The following is a 12137-nucleotide window of genomic DNA, read 5'->3' as shown; positions in this document are numbered from 1 at the left end:
GCAAAGCAGTTGACATGTTGGAGGTTAATACAGGGAAGGGGATTGAGGTGACTGTGGATATCCTTTCCATCTTTTGAGCTCAGCTTACTGGCTATTAGTAAAACGCATCCATGGAACGTGGACCAGAGAGGAGCAAATGAAAACGGCACCTCTCCTGTGTGGGCCGGAGTTGCAAGCTTAACCTTGCCAAAGACAAGAGAGCGATTCTCGGCATGAAGCACACTACAAGCTTCCTTCACATTGAAGGCAGGGAGGCCACAGGAAGGCATTGAAGCATGTCTCTGTCACATCCTCCCATTAAGAGAAGGACAGTGCATTCAATAGGCCTCATAGAATTCTGTGCTAAAAACATTGAAATCCTTACCCCTGTAGCACTAACTCAGCAATAAAAATAAAACTCACTGCATTTTTATCTCTGCCTGAAGAGCATTTGGGGTTGCAAGATGTGCTTGGGATTTCTGCTTTGCAGATTTGGATTTGGGGTGGGTGTGTTTGTCGGGTTTCAGTCTGCTGGGCTTGAGGGTGGGGTTGTGGGCTGCTTCAGAGAGGCAAGGAGCAGAATCAGTTGTGAGCAGGTGGCCAGTACCTCAGTGAAATCCATTTTCCATTCTTGTTTTGAGTCCCACCACACCTTTGAAAAGAGATTGGTCTCGCGCTGGACTACATCTTGCATTCAATATCTATATAGTTGAGGAAACAATGGGAAACTCTGTTTATCTAGGGCAGGGGATAAGTTAGAAGTATCAGTTGGGCATGAAAAATACCATCCACAAAGTGCCTTCAGTGAAGAGGAAGCTGTATAATGGGCAGATCTTCCTGGCAACCCACCAGGAGATGAAAGGGGTTCTTTGGGAAAGTTTGATCTGAACTGGGCCAGGGGAGAGGGAACTGTTGTTCTGGCTGTCTCTCATTGCTCAAAGCCCCCAGCTGTGTAAATGTTGAGAGTATGGAAGCTGGTGGCCCGGCTGCTGGGCAGCGCATAGGGTGCTGCCCCAGACCGAGCTCCCACGTAGAAGCTGTGATAGGAGAGGTGCTTGTAGGGCAGGGCCCCTGAGGCTTCATTCAAGGGTCGTCGTGCAATACACACATCTGGGAGGCTGGCCGATGTCACCAGAGGTTGATGCTGGAATTGGGAGGCTTCTCTGAGGAGGGCAGGAGAGAGGTGGTGATTGCTGGAAAACCCTAGAAAGGCAGAGGTAGAGAGAGAAAGCTATTACCAGAAGCCCTAGTCCATTTCTATACAGTGTGACACTCCAGAAATATACCTTGTCTGCTGTTTGCTAATCAGAGCGGGAAATGCAAAACTTCCACTGAGGAATCCACCTGCAGGGATTACTGGTGCTATGTGATTTCACTAAGACCTAGGATCTCAGAAGACAATAGTGTGATTTGCATTTTACTATTTTCACGTTGTTGAAACGGTAGCAATTTAAGTAAATACCAGTTCATTGTTTAGTCCAAGTTGTTCTCTTGCTAACAGTTAAGCTTATTAAACTTGGAGAACCAGTTTGGTGCAGTGGTTAGAGGCACAAGGATAGAATCAAACTGCCTCAAGAAAAAGCAAATGTATGCAAGTCTTTGTTGATGTTGATTCTTCTAATTGTGAGGTTGCTAAGTGAAAAGATGCCAAGATACTATTTCCTAATCATGGAAGCCGTAATCTTCAACTTCCAGTACTTTTCCAGGTATTGCCTAGGCTTTTAAACATTTTTTGGTACCCTTAAGATGAAGATCTTTAAAGAACAAAGTTCAAGTTCTCCTCTGCGTTCTTCACCTAATAATAATTTTATGCTTCAGCAAAAATCCAGATTACATACAACTTGATTATGGCCAAACTTGGAGTCAGGCTTGATGGAATGAACAGAAAAAAGAGCTGACTTCAGCCTACAATGAGGGCAGCATGGAAGCAGACAGCTTTTACTCACAAAAACTATAAAATAGTGATGTAGGAAGTGGTACAGCTTCATTACCTTAAGCCCTTATTCAGATACTAGTAGGCCCTACAGTCTCAATGTCATCACTGAGACTTAAGATTGTGCTTTCCTGTAGACTTCTTGCTAAGCTGGGAAATTATTTTTTCATCTTACCTTTCTCTGGAATCTCTTGAAGCTGGGCCAAGGAGGAAGCACTCACATTCCGTGATAAACAGCCCAGGAGTTGTCCTGAGGATCCTGGCCTATACACACACAACATAATCAGTTAAGGTTAAATATGATGAGGTTTGTGAATGAAAATTGGAAATTTCCCTCAAGCACTACTCTACAGAAAGTTGTTGGGAGTAGAACTTGACCCAGATGGAACTATGTCCTTAGCCACCACTGTTGTCTTCGGTCCTCCCTTCTGTTGGGTTATCAGGATGATGCAGATGTAGCTGATATAATCAATCATCCTCAAAACATATTGGTGGAATGGATTCTATAGCAGTTCTAGGCACTATAAAGGGGGGAAAAAAGCCTCATGGGGCAAAGTGGGTTGGTGACAGAACTAGCATGGCTTTGGTCTCATCCTTGTGTCCCACTTACCCTTTTTAGAGGGTGTGTCCTCATGATTCAACCTTTGTTTGATCCCTAGACAACTGTGGAGGCAGCATAAATTTGTCCTTAGCTGTTCTAGCCCCTGACCACATCATTGCCAAAATCATGAATTAGGCGTTGTAGATCTTTTGTAAGGTATCGATAAGATATTAATACAGTCAGGGGCTGGCATCTGCCAATTTGACTGGTTGAGGATACTGTGGGCATAACCCCTCCCTACCAGTCACTAGGCATTGTTCTTCAGGTCATTTTGCTGGTCTGTTAAAAAAAAAGCACCAATTGATTTAAACTGGGAAATTAGCGCATTAAAGATTTTCTCCTGCTTCGTCCAACAAGAGGTTCTGCACGGCTGTGCTCTGGGGAGGGAGGCAATACCATTTTGCCTACTTTTGACATCATTTTGCACATCTATGGAATACTTCTGGGTGCTTCTGATTGCAGTTACTGCCAGCACTGCCATTGCCTTGCAACCCTTCTCAATTTGGGGTACTTTAGCCGGGGTGAAATTCAACAAAAAGTTCTACCAGCTTTCTCTTCTAGCCTGAATGACAGCAAAGCCAGTAAAACTACCTTACCAGTCTACCAGTCTTCTGGAAGACTGGTAAATCACTGTCTACCAGTGATAGTAGTCCAGCTGACGAATGGAGTGGGAGACAGATGGGGTTAATTAAGAAAGGAGCTCTCTCAATGAGTTGCACAGGGCTCCTGCCTTCATTCCACATCTCTCTTCCATTCCACCGACCTGTCACCTGGGTCATTCTTGGACACAGGCCCATCATAGACCTATGTTCAGAAAGAGCCCAAATAACTGCTGCAGAGCCCCTCTACGCCAGCAGCCTGAAAAGTGGCTAAAGCCAGGCATCTGCCCACACTTGCCCAAGCCTACCCCAACACCCTTTAAGAAAGGCAATGCGTGTTTTTCCCCACAGGCTGGTGATGCTGGATGGGAGGAGAATCCACCAGTGGCTGCCCTTAAATTCTGCCCCATGAAAGCTGCAAGGGCAGGACACTTGTTAGGCGGATTTGACTTCAGGCCTCAGGATAGCCGAAACTGCGCTGGCATCTTTTTCTGCCAACTCAAAAGATTAGAGGAATGCACATGAATGCAGCTATGAGGAAGAGCCCTTTGTTTCATGGGTTAGGAGACAGAAGGGAAATATATACAATTCTCAAGAATCAGGAAATTGGACACTTGGGAGCCCTGACTTTTGAGCAGAGAATGTAAAAGGTCCATACTCAGGATAAGGTGAATCCATTTCAGCTCACACAGGTGCAGCTTTGCCAGGGCCTTATTTATTCATATTTCTCCGTTCCCTTTGGACATATAGAGATATAATTACATACCAAGTCCCAGTGAATGCATTCTGTATGTTCTGGGTGTGTTGCGTGTTTAAGTTCAAAGATATGATTGCTTGGGAGGATTTAAGAAAGCAAAATAGGTGCCTTAAGATGTGTAGAGACCAACATGTCCATGTTACCTCTTTAAACCCTCCCTCCTAAAATCAAGTTCAGTTTAGAGCCTCTTTCTGTCTACATTTGGAGTGCTGCTCTCAATATGCTGTGCAAAGCCAATGCACTCCTCAAACTGACAGAAATATCTCTGGCTTAGTAGAACAGTGATCTAGGAAGAGACTTACCAGTCATCTGGCTCACACTCCCGGAAGCCTTTAGCAAAGGGGTTACTAGCAATTTTCAGCTGGGTGATCTGTCAAGAGAGGGAGCTTTATCAGTGATTTACTACCTTCCCTGCCAGCCTCATCTTTCCTCAGATGGCTTTCACTAATCCCAGAGAAGGGAATTTCAGTCAAGCAGCACCCTGACCTAAGTTCCTCCACATACCTCACATAACTGTTTAGTAGAAGGCCAAGGGGCACAACAAACATTTAATTGATTTACATCCCTCCCACCCTTTTTCTGAAGACTGCAGGATGGTATTAAAAAAGGCAGTCTCCTTCAAATTGAGTTTGACTCCCAGTGGCTTCATTGATACATCTGTCTATAAAAGATTATCAATCCCATTTTACCCTAGCAAAAAGAGGTTGAGAAGTATTGGTTTAAAGTTATCCAATGAACCATGTGGCGGACTGGGACTGGGAGCTATGTCCCTTTCATCTATATTGATTGTATCCCCTTACAAGATTGTATCTTGGTTTAAGATTCGTAACTACGTTATCAGCTTAGGATCATGAGAGATGTATTAGGCATACTGCCCAGCAGAGGGGGCCATCCGGATTTATCTGCAAGAACTCAGCGGGGTTCTGTCCTGCATCAACTCCAACCCTCTTCCATAAATCCATTCTCTTGGAGGAGCAACCGTGATACACTGTGTTCTCACCCGGTGATTCTGATAGGCGGTGACTGCCATAAACTGAGTCTCTGTGAATATGAAAGATTTGAAATTCTCCTGGGCATAGCGCTCACTGTCTGGACGTGGATCCACCACCACCACATGGAAGCGGGGCTGGTATCTGTGCATGGAGTTCAGAATTATCTGTTTGATTAAGAGGATAAAGCTTTCAGGTGAGAGTACAAACACAGGCACCCATATAAGCCTAGCCAGAAACTTTATATGCTGTCAGCCAAGTATCTTACATTTCATGTAAGATGCTTTTTATTTATTAACTTTTAGTACTGTACTGAAGAAATAATTCACCCAGGTTCTCTTCATATGTTTCCATAACTGAAGTCTCCATGAAAAAAACCTACAGCAGACTCCCAAAACTTGGCATTGGCCAGATATACTGGGTTACAAAAGTCAATATGTCATAGAGAAGGCCGGGGGGAAGATAATAATAACAATATAATGTATATGCCGCCGTACTCCCAGTGACTCTGGAATGGAAACAGTGGAAACAGTAATACAACACAGTTGGGGGGAGCAACTGGTCTAGCTTGGTTGGGTCTTGGGGTCAGGGTCCTGTTGCTAGTTTAGCCCTAATAAATCATTGCTTATTCAAACTTCTTGAGCCAGCCCAAATGTAAGATATTGTTGTAAATGAAGAGAAGCTTCTTCTCTAACTCTGACAATATGAAAAATGAGTTGCACAGAAGCAAGAAGATTTATTTCAATTTAAAAAAAAAAAAAATTCTGGTAGAAAATGGCTGCATTTTAAAAGATTAACCTTTCCTTATTTCCCCATTGCAAAAATACCTCTGGGTAGTTGCCATGGAAGACTTACAGAACATATTGATAAGGAAGCTCAAAAACAATTTTATTCCCAACTGGGTAACATTTTTACTGAACAAAGAATGCACATCTTTTCAGGTTTTTGTAAAATCTTACAAACAATGGAATAAGGAAACAGAAAGTTAAAGTTCTTCAACATCTGGTCAGATTTTATAACTTTTTGGGCTTTTTCTCCATCCCCCCTCTTTTTTTTTTTTTTTGGTAACATCTTGTCTGAAAAGAATTTTGGAGAAATTTTAAAAGTTTACAAACTCTTTTATGTCTTTTTGTTTTTTACTAATAGAAGTATTGCTAGCAAGGTATTTAGGATTTTTTTAATCTGGGTATTATGATGATTGCATTTAAAGAATAATATTGCCTTTCTTAAAACAAGAACAGGGGAAGAATGTGAAGCAACTGCCTTAGGCCACATTAATTCTAGAGGAACCTAGTGAAGAAGCTAAATAGTTATTCATCACGCAGCAGTCCAGAGTACTTACATGGCCATTGTCATCCATCAAGTTGTTGGTGAGCTTGAGCTTGTCAAAAGAGACAATTTGCCTCATCCACTGGCCTCCCTTGGCAGGGGAATCCGGATGGAAGTGAACCCGGCCAGGTGTAGCAGGATCCGCCTTGCCCGCTACCAGCCAAGCAGAGCTGTGGAATGCATACCTGTAGGAAAGATGGGTCATGCCGGGCCAGGTTGTCACAGTCCTGGCTTGTACTAGATTCATTCATGTTTGGTTTGCTAGGAAGTCCCATTGTTTTCTACCTGTCAGCTCAAAAGCTTTCCTTTGCTTTCCAGGCCAAGGAAAAAAGTAGGCCAGATCAGTCCAGTTCCATCCATGGAATAGTGAAATGATACCTGTAGGACCTCCTTCCTGCTATGGGCCAGGAAGAATCCTCCATCCCAACACCTAGATGTCTCAGAGGTGAGAACAATCTGGCCTCATCCATCAGCCTGGAACAAGGCCAAAGGGTGCAACATACATTGATTAATACACCCACACGCACACACACCCACACACATAAAAACTCACACTCCATTTGTATTGATATTCAGGCATATTTGACAGTGCCATGACCAAAATTGATTATCATCCCTGAAGACGTGCTAAACAAATAATAATAATAAATCCAACTCTGACTCCCAGTTTTTTCTTGGCGTCAGCAACTGATGCCCAGCTAGATTTGCATTAAGGACTGATCGCTGCTGACTCTCTGCTGCATGTTAATATAGAAAACTAATCCAAAATAAATGCATAATACCTATGTGGCTTTTATCCTCAGAATCCAGGTGTGGAGTTGTTATGCCCTAGAGCAGTGTTGTCCAAACTTGGCCACTTTATGATGAGTGGACTTCAACTCCCAGAATTCCCCAGCCAGCATGGCTGGCTGGGGAATTCTGGGAGTTGAAGTCCACTCATCATAAAGTGGCCAAGTTTGGACAACACTGCCCTAGAGTGTATCTCATTATTCAGCAACTCTACTCTTCTGAAAAGAGCCTGATATGGGATGCATTTTTTTCCCCCCGTCAGGGATAATGGTTAAATTGGAACAGAAGGTACACTCTAACTGCCTGGAAGTAATTCCTTATGACCTTGAGCTCTTCCACAGGGATGGGCCTGGGGTGACACTATGGTTCCTTTGGGGTGTGGAACCTGCAAGTTCAAAGAGGCCATTGCCTCAACAAGCAATATTACTACTGCTTATCTTCAAGGTCTGAGAATTGAAACTGAATTCTGGTACAGAATCTTGGCTTTCATTAAAGTTACAAAAACCCTTCTGGCGAAATGCCAATATTTTCAGGGTGGCACAGTTCCCATTCATATATTTATCGCAGCCATATATTTATGTCAGCAAAAGCCAGTCCTTATGAAGCTGCAGCAGCACCACCTACACGCCAGAAGAGGATGGCATCAGCTGACTCGACTGCACCTCAGGCTTTGCAGAAGCACAAATGCTTTTGAGGGAAAGATTCAAACCCAAACCCAAACCTTGGTTCTCCCACCTCCCTGGAAGCCTTCTGAAGTGGTAATGGAAGCCTGGCTGATATCTGAAGGGTTAGGAGGAGGAATAGAAGAGAGTGGAATTTCTCAAACTTTCTCAGGCTGCAGAACCCGTTAGTTTTGAAAAAGAAAAAAATCCCAGAACCCCTGAACTCTGGTGATAGAAAAGCTCTGGTTATAGAAAATTGGCTGAGGTCCCATTGGCTTCAATCATTTATTGAAGGTCCCATCGACATTGATAGCTCCAAATTTACAGCCCTAGAGCAAGCCCGTACCGGTATCTCTTGTCATCCAAAGGCACAAAATCCATGAGAAGCACATAGTCAGCCAATGGGTCCATGCCTGATATCTTCACTTGGAAAGTAGGGAACATCCTCCTGCCACAGAGAAAAAGGACTTTGCAAGATCATTCGTTTAACCTCCCTGTTGCATTAGGAAAGGGCTTATGATGGCCTGGAAACTCCAGTAGGCTGCAGGGATCTTAGATGACTAGCGTCTGCCAGCCACAAAAAGATGGACCGTTGTTGATAACTGATGAATCTGGGTATGCTGTGCAGGGCCAGTAGATTTGGAGTGGGGGTGGGGTGGGGCATGGACATTTTCCTAGGTTGAGCCCTTTCTTTGTTTTCTAAGCCCTTCAGTGCTTTGAAGGCCACCCCAGAATCTGGACGAAATAATGCTGAGCTGAGTAAATGGCATACTCTTGGTCAGGGAAGGGCAAATATCTTGTGCCCAATAAGCAGGAAAACCCCCTGCAAGTCTTGCCTTAGAGAGCCAAGCACATCCAGCTGGGCGATTTCTCCCATGGCACGCAGGGAGCTCTGGCAAAGCATTTGAAAGAGAGTTAGCTTACCAATGAAACCATATATTAAATGTGGTTTTTTTTAAGCATTAAAACAGCTGCACCCTTTTGGGAAGCTCAGCGGTGTGGTGTAATCTCCTTAAATGTATTAACTGTGTTTTACTTTGTTCTTCTAAATGTTGTATAGGTGCGGCTTTGGCAACCTCCTTTGTGAATTTTGCTGAATGTTGTTTTTCCGACACCTGGCTTGTGTGGCTTTACAGAGCCACATAAAAGTGGTTTATTGCAACTTGGCATCATCTTAAGTTGGTTGAGGCTGTGGCACCAGAGCAATGCCATTGCATGTCGGCTTTGAAAGCTTTACCTAGTTGTCTACATGTGCGTGAACCAGCAATACTTCCTCTGGTCTGCTGGTGAAAGAAAGTGCCCGTGAACACACACGGGTGCAGAGGCAACCACAGAAGCTGTTGACGCAGCTATGCAGATCTTCCAAATGCTTCAGAGAGAAGGTTTTCTTCCTGCAAATGAGCTTTGCAAAGCAGCTCTTTCAAATGCTTTGCACAGCATTATTCGGTACAATGTGTAATTTGAAGCTTAATTTAGTCCATTTAAATAAACTTGCTTTGCAATATTTAATCAAAGGCACAGTTCAGCCAGGCAGCTGCACTATCCCTGGTCCCCTCTACCACTTTAAGCGAACCTGTACTGCCCCCTCCCTCCCCACTGCTGGTAGTTGCCAATGCTTACTTAAAGACTGCTTAGATTTAGAGGGTTCACATTATAGGGAGACTTATTTAGGGCATTATAATTTAACGTTGAGGGCCATTTTGGTGTAGCGATTAAAGGCACTGGGCTAGAAACCAGGCGCCTGTGCGTTCTAACCCTGCCTTAGGCAGGAATCCAGCTAGGTCACCTAAGGCCAATCCCTCCCCTCAGTCCTAGGAAAGAGGCAATGGCAAACCACTTCCAAAAAAAGGTGCCGAGAAAACTGCTGGAACCTGTCCATGTAGGTGCCAGGAGTCAAGATGGGTCCCTCCCTCCCTCCCTCCCTCCCTCCCTCAATAATCACGGGCCTTGTCAGGCTAGAAGAGGCCAATGATTTCTCTAGTCCCTGTTTAGTCACTCACTAGATCAATGATTCTCAATCTCAGCGCCTTTAAGATGCGTAGACTTCAACTTCAGCATGCTGGCTAGGGAAATCTGAGAGTTGAAGTCCATACATCTTAAAGGCACTGAGACTGAGAGACGCTGCACTAGATGAAAGCTGTGTTTCTCCAGCCCTGTGGCCATGGTGCCTGCACCTGCGATCCCAAAAGCATGACACCTACCGTCCTGCCTTGGTGACAATCATCTCAGTGCCAAGGCTGTTGAACTCCTCCCAAAGACTCCTCATTTCCAGCTGCACGGTGACGCCAGACACACATTGGTTTTTCCTGGCTAACTGGGAGCTCCCATCTTGCTTCCCTGCTCCATCCGTCCCATATTGCTCAAAGTCTGCTGCTGTCCCCAGCAGACAGGATGCAGCCACAGGGCTGGGGGAGAAGGGGCATCCCTCAGAGGTCAGTACACTCAGACTGGCGGCAATGAATGCTAGAAAGAAGAAAACCACAGCATCAGCTCCAGATGCCTCAGAGACCAGCCTTCCATAAGCATCAGTGGGAGAATCAGGATTCAGAAAAATCCCTGGCCATGGGGGAAGATCATTGTCACATTTTAAGCGTGCCACTGCAGCTTAGTCTACACCAGTTGAATGTTGGCTTTCATTGAAGTAGCTACCTCTTTGGAAGAACCCCCAGTACTTTTCTGTATAGACCCAGATGAATGGGAACCACAGAAATAATAATTGCATCCCTCTATGGATATTCTGTTTTCTTAAAGTTGTGGATTAACTTTGAAGGATGGAGTGGGGCTGAATTTCATGCTCCTAATCCCTACAGACAAAATAGATGACCTAAGTAATATCATGCCCCAATCATATGTGCACAATTAATTTTTTTCCTAATGTATTAGTTTATTCCACACACCCCCACCCCCAATGTTGTAAGAGTGCAAAAGGAAACTATCAGGTCATCTTTTTAGCTAAAGAATAACTCAACCAAAGTTTGTATTATTCTGTATAAAAAGTGGTTACAGGCTAGTGGGATAATCACAAGGGTGGGATGTAAACTGTTTGACTTTATTTTAGACTGTGGTTTGTGACTTGCAACTGCCTCTCAGTGACACTCAGTCTTGGGTTATGCTGAAGCACAACCTCACACAGATGTCTCAGCAATATCCCCCCCAGAGCTCAGTGATACTAGCTGTTGAATGTGTGCTTAGAAAAAATGCTTGTCGTAATAGAGCTTGGGGCTTTTTCTTCTAAAAGTAAACCTCTGTTCCAATTCTCCTGTGGGTTTTGTTTTTTGTTTTTAAATTGAAAAGCAGGGAAGAATTGTTTAGATGAATATAAATGTATTTGTTGCAGATGGCATTTGCTTTTCTCTGAATTCCAACCAGATTAGAAGACTAATCATGAATGGGTGGGTGGGTGATGCCCTTTCTGTTTCAGGTTGCTTTTACAAGGGTACAGGTAGCTTGCAAGAGAGCCATAGGATGGAATGGGAGCAAAATTTGATTCTCAGAACATGCCTGCTGTTTCTAAACTCTTATGCTGTTGTTAATTTCTGAAGGGGGAGATGCCAGAACATGTGTATCTACCTAACATGGAAGTCCTGGCCCCTCACTGCAAATGATTGGGAATGGTGCTTATTCACTGATTATAAGTAATTATGTCTGCACATACTCAGAGGTGTCCTTTCCTAAAAACATCAGTACATGTTCTAAGACTGAGTTATGAATTTAAAAATAAGTTTGAAGGCTGAGCTATGTCCTTCAAAACAGAAGGAGAAGACCGTACCAGCATCTTCTGAAGATCCAGCTGAGATGAGACCCTGATGCAATTGCAAAGACCATGTACTCTTGTCACTGTGTAAATTGCGAATGGGACTCTCATGCCATTTTAGCAGACCTCAATGAATGTGCCATATCCCAAGGGGATGAGCTGAAATAGAATGCTTTCCTCAATTAAGAGAAGATGGAAAAGTGCACTGGGTTTTTTGATTGATTGTACTAGGAATTGTCCTCCTGGAAGCAGCTAAAATCCCAGTGCTTCACCAAGGATTCACACAACACATTGAACACTAAACTTGGATTAGCAAAACACAGTTAGTATGATCACATAACATACTGTGTCCAAACAAGTAAACAATATTATAGATCAGCATGATGGCTTAGTTCACACAATAAACTAAGACAATAGCTCAGTTCCCACAACATGCTGAACTACATTAGATTCTGTGAAACCAGCTTTGTCAGAGGGAAAGTGAGTGTAGGGAATCACACCCAAAAACAACACATGATCCATCCAGACAAATTCTTCATTATCCAAACCTCTTGAGCGCTACAGAAGTGGGTGGGTGATGCCCTTTCTGTTTCAGGTTGCTTTTACAGACAGTCCCCTACTTATGAACAGGTTACGTTCCAAGAGGTTGTTCATAAGTCCGTTTTGTTCATAAGCCCAACCAAGTAAAAAGTACTGTAAAAAGTAAAAAAAAGAGGAGGAGGCAGGACAGCGGGGTGGGCAGAGG

The 12137-nt window shown here is 43.8% G+C and overlaps 1 protein-coding gene across 1 annotated transcript; it reads right to left on the bottom strand.

The window, feature by feature from the left end:
* Nucleotides 1-540: 540 nt before the first annotated feature.
* Nucleotides 541-11774, bottom strand: TBX10 (T-box transcription factor 10). The gene is made up of 8 exons (XM_088145127.1): nucleotides 11738-11774; nucleotides 9840-10101; nucleotides 7985-8086; nucleotides 6201-6372; nucleotides 4870-5025; nucleotides 4172-4239; nucleotides 2088-2176; nucleotides 541-1182 (listed from the first exon to the last, which is right to left on the bottom strand). Exons 1-8 carry the CDS (start codon nucleotides 11772-11774, stop codon nucleotides 908-910), a joined length of 1161 nt encoding a protein of 386 aa, XP_088001253.1. The 3' UTR covers nucleotides 541-907.
* Between the last annotated feature and the right edge of the window lie 363 nt (nucleotides 11775-12137).

The sequence above is a fragment of the Python bivittatus genome, unplaced genomic scaffold (genome assembly GCF_059951505.1).
Source record: "Python bivittatus isolate LINGU-HERP-01145 unplaced genomic scaffold, Pbiv_v1 ctg000480_np1212, whole genome shotgun sequence".
Classification (NCBI taxonomy): Eukaryota; Metazoa; Chordata; class Lepidosauria; order Squamata; family Pythonidae; genus Python; species Python bivittatus.
The sequence above is the reverse complement of the archived record's forward strand: the minus strand, read 5'-3'. Positions and strand labels throughout refer to the sequence as shown.

What these genes read in the sequence shown, in the direction of transcription:
- TBX10 (XM_088145127.1), bottom strand. Translation starts at nt 11,774, where the DNA reads ATGCTGATCTATAATATTGTTTACTTGTTTGGACACA. An exon ending in TTGGATGACAAGAGATACCG is followed by an intron (nt 6,373 to 7,984) that starts GTACGGGCTTGC and finishes TCTTTCCTACAG; the next exon opens with GTATGCATTCCACAGCTCTG. An exon ending in CCGCCTATCAGAATCACCGG is followed by an intron (nt 4,240 to 4,869) that starts GTGAGAACACAG and finishes CTCTCTTGACAG; the next exon opens with ATCACCCAGCTGAAAATTGC.